Source organism: Rutilus rutilus (genome assembly GCF_951802725.1).
Source record: "Rutilus rutilus genome assembly, chromosome: 12".
In the NCBI taxonomy this organism is placed as follows: Eukaryota; Metazoa; Chordata; class Actinopteri; order Cypriniformes; family Leuciscidae; genus Rutilus; species Rutilus rutilus.
In genome coordinates this window covers 11125908-11149744 of record NC_140217.1, presented here as the reverse complement: position 1 = coordinate 11149744, position 23837 = coordinate 11125908, and the positions used below count along the sequence as shown (strand labels likewise).

Genomic DNA, 23837 nt, shown 5'->3' with positions numbered 1-23837 from the left:
AAATACAAAATAATGAATATGATTTTGTTTGAAAAGCCATTAGAACTTGCAGAGGGAGGCCATAACTCGAAACTGTGATCTTTAGGGTTTCAGGACTACAAACGTGTCAGTCTATTGTCAAATCTAACATTTTCTAACCAAGCGCCACAAATCAAGAATAATTAGCTTATATAAAAAAAAATAAAAAAATAAACTCTTTTAACGACATTAGTGGAAAAGCTAAATTGTAACACATTTCGCTTTCAGAATTAATTTTCATAAACGCTTTCCAATCAAAAAGCCAGAACCCACCCTCATCACGTGGCCGGATGTATTTCGGCGGAGAAACAGGAAGCGCTACAGCAGGAGGAGAGAGAAAGAGAGAGGGAGGTGGAGTGTGAATGAAACTGGCAGGCCGTGAAAACGCTGCCATCTCTCAAATCAGGACCGCACTGGCCAAGGCTGGGGTACGATATGCGCTCGGCTTTCTTTCACATCACCTGTCGCGTCACCTGCGCTGTCTGCATGCCGCAACACACAGACACACACACACTCACACGACCAAACACGAAGGCTGTGTTTTAAAACCTAGCGAGCTGTCTTCCAGCACAGCTTTTAATATGGCATAATAGGTGCGTACGTTTGGAAAACTCCCCCCAATAATGCTGTCTAGATAGGCATCTCACTAGGTTTTGAAACACACTCCCATGATCACCCGTAATCAAAGCACTGTCTGTCGTTCATAGAAATGCTCATACTGGGCTGTTTGCGTGGTTGTGAAGCAGGTGTTGGGGCTTGAAAGAGGAATCGAGTAAGTGTTTGTGTTGATGAATTTTGTTATGTTTTGCTAGCGTGGCCTTTGGCAGGTTGAACAGACAATTATCTTGTAAATAACTTTCTAATACTGAAATGAAGTGTCTTATTTGTTTTAAAGGAAGATGATAGTGTAGGTCTATAAGTAACTTAGTACTAATGCACCTGTGTGTAATACAAACCACAGGTTAATAATAGGCACCTGGTTTTGTGCTTGACTGTCAGAACTGTGATTTCTTGCTTTAGAATATTCTATTATGATGAATTATACCAATAAGTGGCATTAAGAAACCATTTTTGCGTTTCTGTTTACATGGAGGCACCCAAAGGTGTATATCCCATTATTCGAATTAAGTGTATCTTTGTCTACTTCATCTTTTTACAATTCTTTGTATTATTTGTATTATTAATCTAATGTCTTCATAAAATGCTTCATACTATTGCTCATATTTGTTGTCAGTGCAAGTCTAAAGTAACTGAAGATTTTGTTTGTTTCCTCTCTTACTGAAGATGTGGACAAGAGAACAAAAGCTTTAGTTTAGGCTTGTACAGCAATATTATTATATAATATTCTGGTAACACTTTTACAATTAGGTTCATTTGTTAACATTACTTAATGTATTAACTAACAATGAGCAATACATTTGTTGCAGTATTTATAAATATTTGTTAATGTTATTTAATAGGCCTACAGCTGTTTATTCATGTTAGTTCACAGTGCGTTAACTAATGTTAACTGTTGTAAATGCTGTAGAAGTATTGTTCATGTTAACTAAGGTGTTAACTAATGAACCTTTTTGTAAAGTGTTACCAATATTCCTTATAATATTGCTCAAAGTTGTTGCCAGTGTAAGATTAAACTCAGGTTTTGTTTCTGTTTTCTCTCCCACGGTAGATGTGGGTGGCACCATGAGCGTGAAAGCTTTTGAGCTGGTTCCCGCTGTGGAGCGGGAGCAGTTGATGGGCGAAAAAGTGCGGATAAACATTGAATGCATTGAGTGCTGTGGCCAACATCTGTACCTGGGCACCAATGACTGCTTCATCCATCACTTCATACTAGAGGAGCAAACGACAGCCAAAGGTAAGCTGGCCTACAAAGCCCAGAAACTCCTCCACAAATACCTGGGCCTGAAGAAACCAGTAGCAGAACTGAAGGCCGCCTCTGCTTTGGAACGTCTAATCGTCCTCTGTGATTCAACCATCACTGTTGTGGACATGGTTACCCTGGAGCTTGTCCCTTTTGGTGGCACTAAGCTCAAAGGTGTGACTGCGTTTTGTATCAACGAGAATCCTGTGACAGGGGATGCGTTCTGTGTGGAAATGGCGGTGGTTTTGGCACGCAGACGGGCAGTCCAGATATGTACGGTCCATGAGGACAGAGTGCAAATGTTAAAGGAAGTGACCACACCAGAACAGCCCTGTGCCCTCAGCCTGGACGGGTACAATATCTGTCTTGCCCTGTCCACACAGTATATGATTCTGAACTACAGCACAGGAGCCTCTCAGGATCTGTTCCCTTATGATTGTGAAGAAAGGAAACCCATTGTTAAGAGGATCGGCCGGGAAGAGTTTCTTCTGGCTGGCCCAGGCGGGCTTGGTGAGTTACATGACCGAACACAACACTGATCAGTACACGTGTTCATTTCTTCCACTAATTTTAGTCCCATTTCATTAAAAGCTAGCACCAGCATTAGGTTTTTATTTGCCCTATTGAAGCATATTAGTCATCAGTGACATTGAGGATCTACACTACACAGAATCAGATCTGTGGTGAATTTTTAGAAGTGAATTTAATTGAAAAAAATAAACGTTATACCTTTTTCCCCACTGATTTTCTTTCTTTGCCGTCATCAGTTTAATGGTTCAGGAGATAGTAATATCAATTTTAAATGTATGTCTATAGAAAATCTTGATAATATTACTCTCATTCTATAATTTGGTTTTAGTAAAAAATTAATTGATTTTGCTACCAATAGAGTGCTGCAGTGATGGTGTGTTTTTGTAGAACAACCCAGAAGTTAGCATCACCCTGGTTTCCTCAACAATAACCCCAAAACATTTTTTCCATTGACTTTTGGAGAAGCTCTGATTTTTGCAGAAAATAAGCTCTGCGACAAGCAAAAGTTTATGATTCTTACACGTTTTTTCCATCATGATAATCTTCATAAATCAAGTAAAAAGCTGAATGAACGTTATTAACAAACTAAACCACGGCACTGCAATTAAGCATCCCATAACTCTTTCATTCTTTATTAAAAAAACATTTGCCCTGTTAGAAGTTAGTTGAGGAGGTGTAAAGGTGGACTAGTAGTGATTGATAGTGTTAGTGAAAGTTACTTCTAAAAGTAATGCGTTACAATATTACGTTACTCCCTAAAAAAGTAGAAAATTGTGTTACTTTTTATCATGTGTAACTGATATGATTTTTCCGTATTCTCCGACCTAAAAAGTTAACCAACGCGAATTCCATGCGTAAATCCAAGAAAAAATGTTTGGGGGGGTGTGTGGTTGGTTACTGTATGATGATTAAAATCACGAAATGGCCTTAAACAATCACTAAATAAACTGCAAAATGTTACGTTTTCTAATACATTTATTTCATGCACGGATTGCTTCTTGACAGCGCTGCACGAGCCGTGGTTTGCCATGGTTCGAGGTGCCAAATGCAAGTAAAAATCGGTGCACCGGTGAAACGGTGTTACTCGCCAGTTGCCCGGTAACTTTTTTATAATGAATTTTGACAATGCATTGTTGTGAGAATGTGATATGGCTTAATGCAATCATCAGATTGCAACTGTTGTGATGTAATTATATAAATATGTAGTCTGATGCGCTGCATGTTTCAGAGTAAAGAACAACACTGTGTTCATTTTCTGTTTAGATTCACAGTAAATGCCACTCTGCAAGTGCTATGTGTGTTTGAGTCACTTATAATTTGCATTAGGGAACGCAACATGTGCCATTGCCAACCATCTTACCGAATTCATAATGAGAATCGTTTATAAATCTGTTATCAGCAAAGAGAAGCGTTAAGGGCTCCCTGTGGTTGTCCGCCAAAATGAAAGCTCAATGGTTTAAAGTTTGAAAGCAAAGAAATTAGGACAACCATAAATGTTAGTATTGTATTGGTCAGATTTTACCTTCTTTTTATCTTTAGCTGCGTTCACATGCCTGTTTTATGGTAAGTAATGCATTAGGTTTATTCACCTGGGCTTGGTTGTTTGTTAATTAATAACAAAGTTCTATTTTTGGCAAATGTAAAAGCCCCAAAAGAACTGGACGCAGGAAAAGAAAGTTTAACACACTTTCTTCAGCAATAAAAATATAAAGTAATGAAACACAAATGTGTTTTTCTAAAGTCATTTTTGCTTAGTATGATTTAATCATCCAGGTGGATGCTGCACATTGGTGGTGGTTGAGGAGATTCCCCCTTCTATGTAAAGCGTTTTGAGTGACGAGAAAAGCGCTAAATAAATGTAATGAATCATTATTATTATTATTATTATTATTAATTAGATCATCGAAGGTCAGCAGCAAAGATATTGGTCAATAAAGTGATATTAAATACATAAATTATATATATTACTTATTGCAGATTTGCATAGTATTCTGAGATAGCATTTCACTGTTTTTATTCATTTTGAGGAATAATGAATCTGTTTTTGTGCAAGTGAAATGAGTAAATGCCTGCTCGCATTTAGTATAGAACTACAAATACCCACAACCACCGCCATTCATTACACAGCGCACACGACGCCTCCGAGAGGTGTTAATCAGTAAATGGGAAATTAAAGTACCTTGCGTTACTTATTTGAAAAAGTAACTCAGATATTTTGTTGTAAATTTAAAATTAACGCATTACTTTACTCGTTACTTGAAAAAAGTAATTTGATTTACATAACTCTGGTTACTCGTAATGCGTTACCCCCAACACGGTTGATTGATTGCAGAATGATGGAACTCGTTTCCTGGTTTTGGTCTACAAAAATGTCATCCCTGCAGCACTCTATATAAGACATGAAAATCACTTTTTTGTAAACCTAAATGTTTTGGAGGAAATGACTCCTCATGTGACCCTGAGGAATATCATACATTTTCTATGACAAATCTCTGGTATTTTTTTGTTTGTGTTTTTTATTATAAGTTCAGCCACAGCCCACCTGAGATATGAAGCTGTCTTCTCTGCTGTGACTGTACTCATGGTGATCATTTGTGATGAGTCATGCATCTCTCTGTATCTTTATCTCTCAGGGATGTTTGCTAATGCAGAAGGCATATCTCAGCGTGCTCCGGTGAGCTGGTCCGAGAGCGTGATCGCGGCGGCTGTGTGTTTCCCGTATGTGGTCGCGCTGGATGAAAGCTTTGTGACCGTTCACAGCATGTTGGACCAGCAGCTCAAACAGACACTGTCATTCAGAGATGGACACCTTCTGCAGGATTTTGAAGGTAAGAGTGTATTCCCATACATTTAGCATTATTTCACCCTTAGGGCCGGTTCACACAGACCGCATTTTTGCTGGTAAAAACACAAGACCTGGGTGAGTGGAACAATTTGTTTTTTTTTTTTACAATTCTGTTACATGTGCCAAACACTGCAAAAGATGCGAGTTCAAACGGTTAAAGACGTCCATCTAGCGTTATGACGTTACATTGAAAAACTATGGAAAAGTAGTGTAGGGCCATGAAATGGAAAAACGTGGCCCCTTACTCTGTATTCACGGTTAAAGAAGAGCATTGTTTGGAATATTAAAGCAATAGTTCAGACATAAATGAAAATTGTCATCATTTACTCACCCTCAAGTTGTTCCAAACCTGTATGAATTTCTGTCTTCTGCTAAAAAAAAAAGGAAGAATATGGGTAACCAAACAGTTGATGGGCCCCATTGGCTGAACTATAGTATGAGAAAAAAAAATACTATGGAAGTCAATGGGGCCCATCAAATGTTTGGTTACTGACATTCTTCAAAATATCTTCTTTTACAGTATGTTCAGCAGAAGAGAGAAATTCATACAGGTTTGTAACAACTTTTTTTTTTTTTTTGTGATGAACCTTTAAGGTACGTTTACCTTGCCTATTTTAAGGGGATAATGATTTCTTCCTTCAAATCACCTCAGAAAAACGTAGCCATGGTAATGACATATTTTAATTGAAGGGCTAAAAGTACAGTCTGTTTAATATGTTGTACTGTTGGTACTGGTGACGTTTAGGTAGTGGTGGAAAGAGTACTAAAAACTGTACTTAAGTAAAAGTATTGCTACTTAAGAAATAATTTACTTGAGTACAAGTAGAAGTACTGGAAAATAATATGACTCAAGTAAGAGTAAATGCGTAGTTTGCTGAAAAACTACTCAAGTTACTAAGTTACAAAGTACTTTTTCAAAGTACAAAGTATATTTTTCTATTTTTATCTAAAATAAGGCGATGTCAGCAATATGGAGCGCAAAACACTCATGTAATTTCTGTTTCATTCACACTGGAAGCAAGAGGGCATCCTTACAGGAAACCCCTTATATGAGCATCAGATATCCCTACAGCTGAATAACATGCAGATACAGACAGACATTTTGACTAATGAAAAATGAAGACAATAAACACGATTGCAATGATCTGTGTTATTTAAGCCATCTCAGGTGTTCTCATAAGAATGATGTATATCTATAATGCAATGCTAATCGACATGTCTGTATCAGAGTATATATCATTTGTATAAAATTAAATATTTTCTGTCTCACTCTTAAGAAGCAACATGAAGCAAGTTATTTCAAACACGACTGACGTGTGTTTGTATATATAGTGATTTTGGAGCAAAACATTATATTAATCTCATAAATTGTTGTTTGACAATATGCTAAGCAAACATATCAGCTATCCCTGTTGCTAAGAGCGATTGTTTCATTACTAATTTTGAAAAGTCCTCGTAAGGTCCTCGTTATTTTTTTTAAAAATTTTTTTAAGGGCAAAAACACAGAGGGGTGAGAGGTCTGATCAAAGAATTGAGGGATTAAAACAGAATGAATAGAAAAGTGCCAGTAAAAAAAAATAAAGTGGAGTACAGGTTAATATGTTAAATATGTTTTCATTCTACCGAAAAGAGCCCAGCAACAGACTATAGCAACGAGCTACACTTTTACGTGCATCTGATTGACAGATAATTCATGCTATCTTATTTCACTGCTGTTTCTTATGTTGAGTGTATTTCAGCTTCGTACAAAGTTTGCTTCGTACATTTAGTTTAACTGCATTATTAAAGAGGGCAAGCTTTAACATTCAACTGAATTGTGTGCGTGCATTTTAGTCACTTAACTTGCATTAGATTGTTCTTGCTCCATCCATGCAATAACTGCGTCCTTGTATGAGCCGAGTTTTCTATTTACTTCAACTGCTCAGTGCTCTGGTAATATCAATGGTATGACCCATTTCAGTTTAAAATCAGAGCCACATAAAATTTTTTCCATAATGTTGCTCATTAGTTATGGCCACAATCTGTCAGAACTAACACACCTCCTGTACTGCATCTTTTAAGTAGATTCTACAAAACAAAATATTAAAGGGCACCTATTATAGCCCTTTTCACAAGATGTAAAATAAGTATTTGATGTCCCCAGAGTGTGTATGTGAAATTTTAGTTCAAAATACCCAACAGATCATTTTTTACAGCATGTTTAAATTGTCACTTTTTGGGGTTGAGAAAAATGCACCGTTTTAGTGTGTGTCCCTTTAAATGCAAATGAGCTGCTGCTGCCGCACAGAGGGTGGAGCCTCATGAGCTCGCGCTCAGGACAATCTCATCTGATAATATCAAAACAGAAACCCTCAGTAGCGGTGTTCATTTCGACCCGGAGTCGGACAGTAATGCCCACAGAGCCAGAGAATATATGCTGTATGGAGATAGAACAGGTATAGTTTAGTTTAATTACGGTTATAACTTCTTTTTCATCTTGCTTTTATTCACTATTAGTACAAGCCTGTTGTAGCAGACCGTCTCCGAATGATGAGTTTATTATACATCGCACAAAAGATGAAGCGTCAGTTTTACTCCAGAAAATCACCGTAAGAGCTGCATAAACACAGTATAAATGCGTATTAAAGTCTTATCCATAAACTCTCTCTCTCTCCCTTTCATTATCATCAACATACACAGCGAATTACACAAAAATAATCGTTACAACTAACAGTAAACAAATATATACAGACTTTTTGCCTTTTCAGTGGGTGCTTAAAAAACTGGTCAACTTTATATCCGTAATACAACTCTGACGAACTGTAATAAAGTGCACCTTCTCTCTTCCATTACTGCCGTGATCAGTAAGGTTAGGCCTATCGCTCTGGGAGACTGTAAGCTGGATCTCGAACACAAAACGAGAGTAAATGACGACTGCTATGTTCATTCTTACCAGTGTTGGGGTAATTCATTACAAGTAACTTGAATTACGTAATCAGATTACATTTACATTTACATTTATTCATTTAGCTGACGCTTTTATCCAAAGCGACTTACAATTGCTATATATGTCAGAGGTCGCACGCCTCTGGAGCAACTAGGGGTTAAGTGTCTTGCTCTAGGACACATTGGTGTCTCACAGTGGATTCGAACCCGGGTCTCTCACACCAAAGGCATGTGTCTTATCCATTGCGCCACACCACCCCACTTTTCAAGTAACTAGTAAAGTAACGCATTACTTTTCAAATTTACAACAAAATATCTTGTTTTTTCAAATAAGTAACACAAGTTACTTTGTTTTCCCATTTATTGACTGACAGCTCTCTTGTCCCAATGTTGAGACAAATGGAAGTGCTGAGGCGTTGTGTCTAAACATGATGGTTATTGTAGTTCTAGACTAAATGTGAGAAGGCATTAACTCATCTCACTTGCACAAAACAAAGATTCAATATTCCTTAAAATGAATAAAATCAGTGAAATGCAGAATCAGAATATTACGCAAACGTGCAATAGCCTAACTAAATATGTTAAATAAAACATAATTTTTTATGCATTTAATCTCACTTTATTGACCAATGTACCTGCTTCTGACCTTTGATGATTCAGTTAAACCATAAGCAGAAATAACTATAGATTTTCTTTTTTATTGGCAAAGTGTTAAACTTTTTTTTTTTCTCCTGCATCTATTCTTCTGTTATCCAGAACAGCTGAAAGGTTTGTTTGACCGGCGTCCTCTACTGTACACGCGTGAATCTGCATTTTCTTCAGCCTGAGGCTTATTATTTCACTTGTGGTGTGAAAGGGTCTTCACATTTGCCCAAAAAATATAACTTTTTTGTTATAAAAAAACAAGCCCAGCCCAGGTGAAAAAAGTAGCGTAAAAGTAACGTAACGCTTTACTTTTCTAAAAAAGTAACTAAGTAACGCAATTAGTTACTTTTTAAGGGAGTAACGCAATATTGTAATGCATTACTTTTCAAAGTAACTTTCCCCAACACTGATTCTTACAACCAACAACAAAACACCTCAATCGCTAAGGAGACATTCTTGTCTACAGCTGCTCCGGCGTTGAAATAATGGCAGACTGTGTTTAGCTCACTCAGGGTGGATCTATGCTAAAACTGCAGTGGCAGTCAACAGTCGTGGGCGGGGCTTGTGCAAAAGTACGTCACATTGCCTCGAATCTGAGAACGGGTTGTTCTGAGACAGTGCTTATGATTTATGTTCAAACATAAAATTTTGCATAATAGGTGCCCTTTAATTCACACTAATTAGCCAAATGAATAGATGTAAATGTTTATTCAGTTAGCTTAAAAAAATAAAAAAAATAATGCAAAAACAAGCAATATTTATAATCCCTCATGATGATAATTTAAAAAATAAATTTGCAGTAAACATGTAAACCAATAAGAACTATATATATAATATGTATATATGTAAATGTATATGTGCCACAGCCTTTTATTCATTGAAATACACATTCATCCAATATTGATTAGCAGATTAGCAAATCAGACTGTCATTCTCAATCTCAGTTGTGATCAGACTGAATCAGTCAGACAACTCATTTCCACACTGAATCAGCTCGCATCTGATTCACTCGGTGAGCGGAGAACTTATTTTTGAAAGCGATGTTAAAGATGTAAATTTGTAAGGTTAGTAAAACTTAATTCAGTACAACTGATTTAATTGTTTATAGAAGAACATGTAGTTAAAGATAGAAATCCACAACATAGTTCCAGAACAAAATTCTGTAGGAGAAACAGTAAAGAAGCAGCTGAAAAATCTATATAAATAAAGATCTCCAGTGTCTTAGTTGGTATTCCTTTAGATTGCTTGTGCTGCAGTCTAGTATTTACAAATATTGATTTCTCTGAAGTGCTGAGGTAAATTTCCCTACAAAGCAGCAGGGAAATTTTCTCCTGTCAAGTCTTGCTAAAGCTTGATAGTGCTTGAATCGGGAGGGCGAAAACCAGACACATTCACATTTAATAAAGCAAGCAGTGCAGAGAATGTAGTGAAGGCAATTTATTTAAGAGCATCTGATATAATGTGTTATGACAAGCTCGGATCAGGTCAGTCACCATATGTCCCGTGTCAAAAACTCATTATTGTGCAGATCACAAGCTTGATTATTTTTCAGCAGTTTAATCACCATCAGTCGTTACATTCTCATGTCTTATGAATGTGCTGTTCTTTATGCCAAAGCATTTATTTCCATGAATGTGGCTTTATTTCCATGGATGTGAAATTGGTGTTTTATGTAAACACATGTTATCCATTTTACATCCCTCAACGTTCCCCATTGCATTGCAACTCTGTGGAATTAAAGGGATAGTTCACCCAAAAATGAAAATTAGCCCATGATTTACTCACCCTCAAGACATCCTAGGTGTATATGACATTCTTCTTCCAGACGAATACAATCGGAGTTATATTTAAACATGTCCTGGCTCTTCCAATCTTTATAATGCGAGTGAATGGCCGGTTTCTTTTCCATTAAGTCCATAAAGTGCATCCATTCATGATAAAAGTGCTCCACACGGCTCTGGGGTGTTAATAAAGGCCGTCTGAAGTAAAGCGATGCGTTTGTGTAAGAAAAATATCCACATTTAAAACTTTATAGACTAAAATAACTAGCAGACGGCCTACGCAAGTCGACTTGACATAGGATGTGCGAGTAGCGTAAGCTTTGACGCCTCTCGCTGTTCAAACAAACAGGGCTGGGAAACGAACTGAAGCTCCTCCGACATTTCTTTTTTAAAATTCTCATTTTAGACTTTTAATTCGTGACTGGTGTTTTGTTTTGCTCTATCCTCTGCACTCCCACGTTGGTCAATGCGTCAGGTCAAGGGTCACTCTTTCGTCGTAAATCGATGCGTACGGCCGTCTCGATAAAGTTTTAAATATGAATATTTTTCTTACACGAACGCATCGCTTCACTTCAGAAGGCCTTTATTAACACCCCAGAGACGTGTGGAGCACTTTTATCATGAATGGATGCACTTTGATGGACTTCAAAACATAAATGGCCATTCACTAACATTATAAAGCTTGGAAGAGCCAGGACATTTTTTTTATATAACTCCGATTGTATTCGTCTGAAAGAAGAATGTCATATACACCTAAGATGACTTGAGGGTGAGTAAATCATGGGCTAATTTTCATTTTTGGGTGAACTATCCCTTTAAGCAGCATTTACAGCGTTCAAGTAGTGTGGTGTTTAAAGACCAGAACACACAATGAATGTCTTTTTGTCAACTTTATAAAAAGCCTCTAATTTCTCAGGTAAGGTGGTGTTGGCCTCATCAAAAGCAGTGTATATGCTGGTGCCTCTCCCTCTGGAGCGTCAGATCCAAGACCTGTTGGCAAGCCATCGAGTCGAGGAAGCCCTGACCCTCACCGAGGCCGCACAGAGAAACATTCCCAAAGAGAAATATCAGGTACGCCGAGCCGTTCTGACTATGGTAAGATACAAGAGTATTTCTCTCAATGGAGAAAGGATTTTAATTGATGATTTTCTCTTTTTATGTTGTAGATATTGCACAAAAGAATTCTCCAACAAGCAGGATTCATCCAATTTGGCCAGCTTCAGTTTTTAGAAGCGAAAGAGCATTTTAGGTGAAGTACATCATTTTTGTCATGCAATTAATACTGTTAATTGCTGCTCAGGCCCAGATGTTTCAGAGGATGACTGAATGGAGTTAATTAACTTCTTTGCTAATTGCTTCTTATCCCTCTGCGCACCTGACCCTAATCGCCGTATGCTAATGGATGGAGAACAGAAACTTGTCTAATAGCTGAATAAATAGCTGACGTAAATATCAGTGGATTCACCATGTTGAATTCGGCATGTATTTTAAGTTACTACATCTGTCATACGGCATGAACTATTAACCCATTTGAATCACAGATTGCAAGTACTACTGTAATATTTAAGATGACAAGAAGGTACATCTGGAATTTACATTTACATTTAGTCATTTAGCAGACGCTTTTATCCAAAGCGACTTACAAATCAGGACTAAATTAAGCGAGTCATCATGAAGAGGCAAAAAACAACAACGCAAGAAGTGCTCAAAATACGAAGTTCAGGCATTATTCAGAGTAGCATAAGCATGATAAGTGAGGTTTTAAAGGGGAAAGGAATAATGGGGAAAGGGGAAAGGAATAATTCACTATGTAAAAACATAGCCTTATGTTTAAAACCTTATCTTCAAAAATTGAGCAAATGGACAGTTGCCACCAGTGTTATTTTACTATATAGTATTTGTTAACAAGGTTGTTTTTGTGATTTTGTTATGTGCTTTTGTGAATTTTATTATTTTCTTTTTTATATACATTTTTAGTTGTAGTCATTGTTATGGAAAAAAAAAATGTAAAAGATAATTGCAACTTTTTATCTCACAATTCTGGCTTTTTTTCCTCATAATTGCGAGTTTACATCTTGCAATTCCAAGAAACAAATTCTCATTCTTATATTTCGCAATTCTGACTTTCTCGCAGTTACAAGTTTATATCTTGCAATTATGACCTTTTCTCACAATTAAGAGTTTATATCCCTCAATTTTGACTTATTTTCTCAGAATTGTGAGATATAAAAACATTTAAAAAAATAACTGCAAGTAATGAATTCTAAGGGGAAAAAGCCTGACAAAAGTCTGACATTCTTACAAATGCGTGCAATTCTGATATCGTGCATTTTCTTACCTTTTTTTATTTTTTATTCTATGGTGGAAACAAGCTTCCATACATTGTAGTACTTCAGCTTAAACTTATTTTATTTCATGTAATTGCTATGGTAACATTTCTAATTTTTGTTTTACGTGTTTCATCTAATATTTTTATTTTATTGCAATTAACAAAAACAATTTTAATACTTTGTTTTAATTAACAGTAACAACACAGGATTCCACTGTAGTGTTCATTTTATTTTAATGTGGCTGGAATTTTTTTTTTTTTTTTTTATAATACAGCAAAATAAACTTTAACAAAATCAAAACCTTGTTATTATAATAATAATAATAATGTTACTTTATCTAATGCCCATCACAGGAAGGGACAGCTGGATGTGCGGGAGCTGATCTCTCTTTATCCGCTGCTCCTGCCCGCTTCTTCTTCTTTCACACGTTGCCATCCACCACTTCATGAATTTGCTGACCTGAACCACCTGACGCAGGGGGACCAGGAGAAGGTACAGCGCTTCAAATGTTTTCTCATCAGCTACCTACACGAGGTGCGCAGCAGCGACAGCGCTAATGGTTTCCGTGAAGACGTAGATACGGCGTTGTTAAAGCTGTACGCGGAGACCGGCCACGAGAGTCTTCTGGACTTGCTGGCCTCTGATAACGCCTGTCTTCTGGCAGACAGCGCACCCTGGCTGGAGAAGCATCACAAGTGGGTACTCGCTTTTGTATTTCTTTGAGTAGCCGTTGATAAAGTTTTGATGGTTTATTTTTGCAAGAAAGCTAAGAGTGCGAAAGATGATGCTTTGTGAAGCTTCACAGTTTGTAATATTTTGAATGTTGTCTTATAAACCATTATGATGCATTAATCATCAATGCCTGTCCTTTTATTCACAGCAGTTGTCATGGCAGTGCATTACTTTTTTAAAACTTAAATAAATGACAGTGTTTAAATAACTTGCAGCATTCCTTAATGTGTGTGATTTGACTTAATGGTGTTTCTGTTTGTTCAGGTATTATGCTCTTGGACTTCTATATCACTACAACGGTCAGGATCCTGCTGCTGTACAGGTGGGATCTAATTGAACATTCTCATTGTGGTGACAAGCTAGGAAAAGTTTGCTGCCAATTTTAAAAGCATTTTCCGAATTAAAATACAATTTAAGCTCTGCTGACATTCTCTTTGGCATTCTGTTGAGTCTAACAGGCAATTGTTCATAATATTAACAATATATATATATTTTAAGATATAATTTATTTCATTGATGAAAAAGCTGAATTTTCAGCATTGTTACTCCAGTCTTCAGTGTCTGATGATGCTTCAGAAAGCATTCTAAAATGCTGATTTGGTGTTTAAGAAACATTTCTTTTATCTTACATCTATTATAATCAATGTTGAAAATGGTTGTGCTGCTAAATATTTTTGTGGAAAACCATAGCCACTTTTCCACCGTCGTACTAAAAGGTTCCAAGAAAGGTAAGGAACTAAGGAGCTCGGTCCGGCACGGATGGATTACAAAGCGTTCTCAGCCCGGAAATCTCAACTGCGCTAGTAGAATCCGTGTAGTGACATCACCACTTAGGATTGGTCACTTGTCTGTTGCCTGACTACCAGCTTCTCTGTAGTCACCAAGTAAACACAAGTTAATAATAGAAATATCTGATCTTCCTCCATAATGCGGTCGCTATTTGCATCTCATACCTTGTGTAAACTCTTACATCACCAAGGCAACGACTGACGCATTTGAATTACATTCCAAAGAGCTCCATTATCAACCCTACAGTGGAAAATGAAACCATATCCGTACTGGCTGGGCCGGACCGGCACGGAATTGAACCGTTAAGCAACGAGATCGGTTTGGCCCAACGGTGGAAAAGCAGCTACATGAAAAATTATTCTTTTAAGAATAGGAAGTTCAAGGATTATTCACCCAAAAATGACAATTCTGACATAATTGACTCATCCTTAAGTTGTTCCAAACCAGTATGAAGTCTTTTTTTTTTTTGTATACTATGGAAGTCAATGGGACCCATCAACTGCTCTTCTAAATTCTTCAAAATATCTTCTGTGTTCAGCAGAAGAAACAAATTCATACAGGTTTGAAATAACTTGAGGGTGAGTAAATGAGGATGGAATTTATTTTTGGGTGGACTATCCCTTTTAAAAGAACGGCATTTATTTGAAATATAAATCTTTTGTAGTATTACTTTTAATAGATAATTCATACTTGCTGAATAAAAGTATTATTATTATTTATTTATTTTTAAATCTTACTGACTTTTGAATGGTAGTGTGTATGTATATATGTAAATACAACTTAAGTGGCAAATAAAATGAACACATTTGCAGAGTTTCAGCTAACACTTTCATGCTATATTTACTTAAATTCACAGACACATGAAAATGCACTACCCATTTGATTAGACTTTTTCTGTAGATTTTCAAACTGACATTCTGCAGAGTAAATACTTCTGTTAGTCAGGAAGTCTGATGCAGATGTTGACTGAGACTGATATTCTAATGGCCATGTATTGGCCAGTTAATCTTCCTGGATGATGTATCGGTCTATCCAAGTTAATGGTGCGTTCAGGTTCTCCTGGGAAGTTTACAGCAGGTGCGTTCAAGTCACTTTCGTCGGAGTAAGATGGCGGTGTACTTTCTCTTAATTACAAAAAAATACAGCAAGGTTCTTAAACTCTAGTTCTAAAAAATTAAGAACAAAGAAATGTGCATCAGGTGTACTTTGTTTTTTTAATGTTTTTAATTAAGTTATGAACCACTGCACACTTTACACTGTTATATTATAATGCCATCATATTCTGTGCAGGCAATTAGCTTACTTCACTGTAAATAGAAAAGCCTGACAATATCACTGCTAAATACCATTAAATATTGTGGTATTACGCAATGTTTCTCACTGACACCCCCCCCAACTCGATAAATTTGGGGCTTAAAGAAAATCATAGACTTCCCACTTGCATTTACGACATTGTGGTGGCATTCATGTGCGTAAATACGCACTTCTCTGTCTAAATGTACAGTAATTACAGTGTTTCAGTTTGTGTCATGACCAGTTAAAAAGTATCAGTAATAAATCAGTAGTATATAGTAACAGGGTAAGGGTGTGTGTGTGTGTTTTACCTGGAATATTCATGTTAAGCAAGATGCAGTTCTATTTAAGAACCTTACAATTGGATGTGCTCTCAGGTAATGGATGATTAAGACTAAGAGTTTTTTTTTTTTTTATCCTGTCCTGTTGTAGATGTGGGTTAAGATTGTCAATGGAGATCTCCAAGATTCAACACGACCAGATCTGTTTGAATATGTCGTGGATTTTCTTAGTTTCTGCTCTAACCTTGACCTTGTGTGGCGGCATGCAGACTGGGCACTACAGAAAGATCAAAAGGTGTGTACTTCATCCTCATTGTAATTAACTATTTTAGGTGAGAGGGAGCTTTATCGGTTATCTACAGAATATTCTAGAGGGTTTAATTGACTAGCTGTCTCTATATTTTGGATCACCTACAGATTGGTGTGCAAATCTTCACCAAAAGGCCTACCTCAGAGGAGAAGATGGGGCAGTTAAACCCAAATGATGTGATTGCATATTTGGAGAAACACAGTCAGGCCCTTCTGCTCTACCTTGAACACCTGGTGCTAGAGAAGAAATTGCAGGTAATAGCACCACTGCCAAAGCATTATTGATTCTTTAGTCAAGTGCTGTACCTACTATATGCTAAAAGGTTGCCCAACTCTTTAAGGCTTTTCATGCTAGTTAACCCTGGGTCATTCTAAACCCTGGGTAAACGGAGTCCTGGATTCTCTTCCTTCGTTTCACATTGCTCATAATTAACCCAGGGTTTACACATAAATGTAAGATTCAGTCCAATTGATGTGTTTTTTGTCATCATTTGACATTTTTCCTTTCAAATGCTGAAACTACTGTTTATACAGTGCGCCGTGTTTCTGTGACTGTCCAAAGCACGTGAATGTGGCACAAGATTGGTTGTCTGTTGTTAAGCAACTAGTGTAACATTGTAACTTTGCTGTACTTGTTTGGCACTGCAATGCATGGTAAAAACCACAACGCAGTGCTAATCTTGTTTCGGTGTATAGACCGATGATATCCTGGGGTTAAGCGCAGTATGAAAAAGCTATTTTGTGTGTTGTGTCTTTTATTACAGAAAGAGAAATATCACACACATCTGGCCGTGCTGTATGCAGACAAAGTCCTGGGCTTGATATCACGACCATCAGCCAATGAGGAGCAACTGTCTGCTGCCCGCCAGAAACTACAACGGTTACTGAAAGAGTCCAATCTCTGCAGAGTCCAGTTACTACTAGGTAGGTACCCAGTAGCTTCTCCAATATACACAAGACTTTTGATCCTTTGATTGCAGTATAAGTAATTGTCCCTTTGTGAAAAGGGCACCGACAGCAGAGGTAAGAGTTGAGCGGATAGGTGTTGATCTGTGTATAAAACTCTAGTGATCTTTGGGTTTGCAGATATTTCTTTTCAGGTTTTGTGTTACCAATAAATGCTTTGCAATAATGCTGCTAAACACAAACTCTGTGCATTGAGACAGCACTTTTTTACATTCGTTTAATTTCAAACATTACTATTGACAGAGGTTTACAGCATTTCACGAGATTTGTAATGAGAAACATATTTAATCCATTGGCAATTATACACAGAAACTTAAAGGAACTCTGTTTTTACTGCAAAATAATGCATGAAAATAAAGGCAATGGTGATAATACAAATAATAATAATACTAATAATACATTTATGCTGATTGGGTTCCAAAAACAGTGGTGAATGTAAAATGGACTGACACAATATTAATTGAATTGAATTTAAAAAAGATGAGTGAATGCAAAGTGAACTCATTATATACTGCAATATTTCTCAACTGGTCCTTTTACAAGTGTGAACACCCTTATAGAGTAACTATATGGCAGAAGAGTGTGGGCAAAAGGCATTGATTGTTAGTTTTCCCCATACTATTTCAATGTGATTTTTGTTTTTCTATTCTGATTTTGTTTTTTAACTGGTGCCATATGAGATTTTTATGAGAGAACAGTATTTATCATATCGCAGCTGAAATTGAAATCGCAATATATGTGTATGCCTAGTGTTAAGAGCTAAAATATGGTTTGATCTGCTTGTGCTTGTAGGCAAAATTCAGGACTCCGAGCTGCTGCTACTTGAGCGAGCTACACTTCATGGAAAGTTAGAAGAACATGACAAGGCCTTGCACATTCTAGTGCACCAGCTCAAAGACTCGCCTGCGGCTGAGGAATACTGCTCTTGGGCCTCTGCATCTCAGGACCGGTCCTACCGTCAGAAGCTTTTCCACCAACTCTTGAGCGTTTACTTGGACCCGGATTTACCGGGAGGGGCACGAACAATAGCAGCAGTCGACCTGCTTAACCGACATGCTGAGGATTTTGACGCAGTGCATGTGTTAAAGCTCCTTCCAGAGGAGTGGTCTCTACCGTTACTCCGTCCTTTCCTGTGTGGGGCGCTGAGGGCTAGTGTACATGCACGCTGCACTTCCCAGGTTGCAGTGGGGCTGGCCCGGGCACAAAACCTCCAGCTTCAGCATGACAGGGTGAGTTCTCATGAATTTTGTTTGTATGTCAGAGCCTATTGTAGCCTGTCTTGTGGGCAGTGCTTCGACATAGCTTTGGTTCGGGGTGACCCGAGTTCAAGTCCCGGCTTAGGGACCTTTCTTGATCCTGTCCCCCTCTCTCTCCCACTTCATGTCTTATCAGTTCTCTATACTGTACTATACTATACAATACTATACTACTATCCCATCTCAATAAAGGCAAAAACAGTGAGCCGTGCTCTTCTATATTTTTTTTTTACCTGTAGAGTAACCTCAATCGCATGTCTGTCTGTCTGTCTCTGTGTCAAATTTCATTTTGATATTTTTGCTTGGCATAAAGTAAAAAAATGTCAGGGTGATACAACTGTCTAGATTAGTGGTGGACCAATATATCGCCACGGCCGATATTTGGCATTTTTTTTTAAATATCGGCATCGCTGGTAAGTTTTTCTGATTGGCCGATGTGTTGGAAGCGTTTCCTTTTATATTATTTGAAACATAAAAGGCAAACAATCAGGCTAAAATACTTTGTCATTTACCGTCAATATACACACACACACACACACACACACACACACACACATATTTATGTGTGTGTGTATATATATATATATATGTATAAACATAAACATAAACATGTGAAAAAACATAAAAAGAATGAATTATTGAAAATACAACCTAAATAGTGGTCTGACAATCTTTTATTAATCTTTTTGGGGGGGGGGAAACGTAAATGAAACTTGACTATTTCAGACAATATTTGTTTGACAACTCAGTCATATGGTAAAGTCAAGGTCAATAAGTTGTCATAAAAAGGTCAGATTATCTCATATTTTAATCGAGGCAAAATTAGTTCAGGTTGCAAAAAAATGTTATGCAGTGTGAATTTAATAATTCATGATATTTGTATGAAATAAGTAAATATTTAAATATTTGTAAAACTTTTTTTAAATGATTGGTCTGTGTACTCTATACACTACTTTTCAAAAGTTAGGGGTCTTCAGTGTCACATGATCTTTCTGAAATCATTCTAATATGCTGATTTGATGCTTGAGAAACATTGCTTGAGAGTTTTTCAGGACTTTTTGATGAATAGAAAGTTCAAAAGAACAGCACTTATTTGAAATAGAAATCTTTTGTAACACTGTAAATGTCTTTCCTGTCACTTTTGGTAAATGTAATGCCGATCTCAAACTTTTGAACAGTAGATTTATTTTGCTTTATTTTAGTGTATACATTTTATTTTGTTTATCAAAACCAAATGAAACCAACATGAATAACGTTCATGTATATATATTGACCACTACAGTGCATGTCAGTGACCCACTAACCACTGCATTCTGTGTTGCACAGCTGAAGTATCGAGGCGGCCCAATATTAGTGTCTGAAAAGAAGGGATGCCAGCTGTGCCACAACACCTTCAGCGAGCCAGACTGCGCCTGCTTGCCTGGCGGAACGCCGGTCCACATTCACTGTGTGGCCAAGAAAGCCCTGGACTTGCCAAAGCGCCAACATGAAAATGCCCACCGCAGCAATCACACATGAAGCTGATCTTTGGGGCAGGCGACAAATTCTGGCGGTACTCCTGTACTGCACACATGAGAAGGCTGAGTGCATAGGGCAACCGTTCAGAGCCCTCGCAAGAGCAGGATCTGCTTTCCCTGTGTTTGAGGGAGTCAGTCAACAAATAAGTGTTTGGGAGTTTGAGATACTATTTATTCCATACACACAACACTGACAATGAATATGAACTTTTTAATCAACGTCAAACTAACCCCCCCCCCCCTCCACTGGTTGATCTTTTTAGCATTGCCTTATGACTGGTCCAGTGGCTGTCTTGAAATATTTAGCTTTTAAGTGGGTGGTATCCATGTTAACTATTATTTGCAAACTGTTTGAGGTCAAAATGCTAGTGTCTTGACTGTCTGTTCCCTGTGGGCAGACTCATCAAAAATTGGTTTATGCGATTCGGCCGATCAATAGTTTTCATTAAACAAACACCAAAGTCACTTGCTCTGTTCTCAGAGAGTGACAGGTTATAGCCTTAAGTGATTGCATCATGATTATTTTAATATAAGGGAGAAATGCTTAAAAAGAAAACATTATTTTCATAATGTCATCATGAATATGGTTTGTGGTCATCATCGCTCTTTTAAACCATTTAATAGTAATTTTCTGAGATAAAAAGGGAAGATTTTCTAGAATTTCCGTGTTCATCTTCTGGCTACAGTCCGATCTGAGTAACTTCAAAGTTACATCAGTGTTATGTAAAATTCTGCAATGAAAGTCTATGATTAATTAGTACAACCCAAGAAAAATATTATTGTCTCTCTCTCATCTCTTTCCCATGGTTGATTTGGCTGGATATTTCCCTTTAAAGACAAGTTTAAGATACAAAGTGATATTTAGTTAAAAAGTGGTTGCCATATCAAACAAACCAATGGACTCAGGCTGTGCTGTGTTTGTGTACATGCTATAGCTAAATGCTAAAGTTGCTTATAACATCCAAAATATTTGTTTCTCATATGCATGTGGTGATGTGGATGTGAGTCCTCATGTCTTAATGCTAAGCTGTGATTTTAAAGATCAAAACATATTTTAACATGATCAATTACATTTGTGTTTTTTGGTGAAGCACAGTAGTAGCAATGGCTGCAGAGGGTTTTGCCTGAGAATAATCTGTAAACTCATATTTGAATAAGTATCTGAAATATTTTCTCTGTAATAGTGAAAATAGTGGGCTTTTAAAGGCGGAATAAGTGAATGGGGAAAAAAGCACAGAAGAAACACTGCTTACTACTTAATTACTAAAAATGTCCTCTGCTATAACCAGGGAACGGTAGGATGACTGGTTGCCTTGTTTTTTTTACAGAAACGGTTTAGCAAGTGAACGTATAACATTTATTATAGTGATCATTGGCTGCAAGGATAATGGTAAATTGTATCCAAACAAATTTGTCACACAATTAAATTATTGAAATGCTATTGTACACAATCTTGGGCGGTGGATCCAGCACAAGTTCCACACTTGAAATGCCGGTGTAGGAAAGTTTATGTGTGCTATTTAGCCTTTGCTTTGCTGATGCGTTTCTCCCAGAAAAAGTTCCATTCGTCAAACGTGCAACCAAATTTTTCCTTCTGTCTGAAGTGAGACTGTAAACTTTTCAGCTTGAGCAACAATGGAAATCCTCTACATCTCTTTACGTCCACTTTAAGTATTTTATGGATACATGGATACTGGTGTGTACATACTGTATTAATAACTGTTTGTTGCTTTGTAAATCAATGCCGGTGTGGGTGGAATGTACAAAATGTAAAGACGTCCATTTTAATAAACGATTATGCCTACATGAATAGAGCACACTGTTTAGGATGATGTACTTCATGTAAAGAGACTAACAGAAAGACAAAAGAGCCAAATGGCTGGACCTGTTCCATTTGTTTTCTTGTGTTTAACAATCCAACATCTTTGCAGAAGCATTGTATGACTAACAGATGCTGCAGCCTGAGGAATGGGGAAAAAAGGAAAAATCAATGCATCAATTTCACAAGTTCATCAAGTATGGTTCGATTAGGGTCCAATTCTCACTATTAACTACGACGTTTGCCTCATAAATCTCTAATTACTGCGTATTATTAGTCAGTAAGTTAGATGTTAAGTTTAGGTATTGGGTAGGATTAAGGGATGTCGAATATGTGCTTTAATAAGTACTATTAAACAGCCAGTATCTTACTACATGCATGCTAATAAGCAACTAGTTTATAGTGAGAATTGGACCCTAAACTAAAATGTTACTATATATGTATATATAGGCTAAATATGGACAAAAGTATTGGGACATGCCCCTTAAAGGTGCTGTATGTAGTTTTCAGCGACCTCTAGCGGTGATGTTTCAGATTGCAACCAATAAGTTTACAATCGCGTGCTCTTGCGCGTGCTCCAATTTATGAGCGAGCACTGTGGTACCTTCAGACTGAGACGCAACACACCGAAGAAAGCATCACACAACATGCTGGAAACTAAGGTAAACTCCCACTGCAATAATAGGCTACTTTTATCAGCTTCACGTTGAACTAATGCTCCATGCTCGTACCATGATAAGTATGGAACCCTATCAACCGTGCCGAATTTTGCCACTGCAAGCACCACTTCACATTTTCTTAAGGAAATGTACATTCTAGGTTTGTAGATAAGGTTTCTCCATGATTCAAATGCCCTGCCGATGTTGAGCCGTGTTTTTTCATCCAAAGTTCATGCGATTCACGTCTGGCCTTACGAGCTTCAGCAGAAAAAAACTTTTATTTTTTTATCAATATGTGGAATTTGTGTTGGAGTCTGTGTTGTGCTGGGAGCAGGTCGTTTCTTAGTGTTATCAGACATGTCATAAGTTGCATAAGTCATAAGTCCATGTCATAAGTTGCAGTGTCGTCGCTGTTGAGTGCAAAGTCAGTAGGCTAGACTAGGCCAGAGGCTCGGGAGCGCGCGTGCAGGTCACGTCACTGGATTTCGCGGTAAATCCGACCCGGCACCTTCACATAAAAATAAGAATACTTGCTTTCCGAGGTAATAGCAAAACCCGCAAAGTGGGTCATTTTAATGTGAGATTACAACCCCTTCACACACACAGGCAATAAAAAAAGGATTCATTTTAGTAGAAAAGTTACATACAGCACCTTTAATTCTTGAAATAAGGTGTATAAAATCAACACTAATTCCATAGCTGAAGAGTTCCAAACTTCCACTGGCATTAATATCAGCACAAAAACTGTGGCGGTCTTCATGGAATGGGTTTCCATGGCTGAGCAGCTGCATGCAAACCTCACTTAACCAAGTACAATGCCAAGCGTAAAGCATGCCACCACTGGACTCTGGAAATGTGTTCTGTGGAGTGACGAATCACGTTCCTCTGCTTGGCAGTTTGATGGGTGAGTCTGGGTTTGGCGGATGCCTGAAGAACGTTGCCTGCCTGACTACATTGTTACAACTGTAAAGTTTGTAATGGTAGCTATGAAGTTGTTTATCAGGGGTAGTGGCCCAGCCCAACCCAACCCCTGATAAACAACCCCATTCCATTGTGTACAAACTTTACATTTGGCATATTTCCAATGAGGGGAAATCTTTATGCTTCAGCATACCAAGATAATTTTGGACACAATGCTTCCAGCTTTGTGGGAACAGTTTGGGGAGGGCCCTTTTCTATTCCAGCATGTCTGTGCCTCAGTGTAAAAACAAGGTCCATAGAGACATGATTGGATGAGTTTGGTGTGAAAGAACTTGACTGGCCCACGCAGAGCCCTGAAC

The 23837-nt window shown here is 37.6% G+C and overlaps 1 protein-coding gene across 3 annotated transcripts; it reads left to right on the top strand.

The window, feature by feature from the left end:
• Positions 1–300: 300 nt before the first annotated feature.
• On the top strand, positions 301–21889 carry tgfbrap1 (transforming growth factor, beta receptor associated protein 1). Of its 3 annotated transcripts, none has more exons than XM_084426699.1 (13): positions 339–446; positions 726–790; positions 1688–2389; positions 5044–5238; positions 11523–11677; positions 11773–11855; positions 13290–13631; positions 13933–13990; positions 16183–16326; positions 16449–16595; positions 17105–17264; positions 18099–18535; positions 19889–21889. In XM_084426699.1, exons 3-13 carry the CDS (start codon positions 1702–1704, stop codon positions 20078–20080), a joined length of 2601 nt encoding a protein of 866 aa, XP_084282825.1. In that variant the 5' UTR covers positions 339–446; positions 726–790; positions 1688–1701; the 3' UTR covers positions 20081–21889. The 3 variants fall into 3 exon arrangements, with proteins under 3 accessions (XP_084282824.1, XP_084282825.1, XP_084282826.1); XM_084426700.1 differs by having other exon boundaries at positions 344–611; XM_084426698.1 differs by lacking the exon at positions 726–790 and having other exon boundaries at positions 301–446.
• The last annotated feature ends 1948 nt before the right edge of the window (positions 21890–23837 follow it).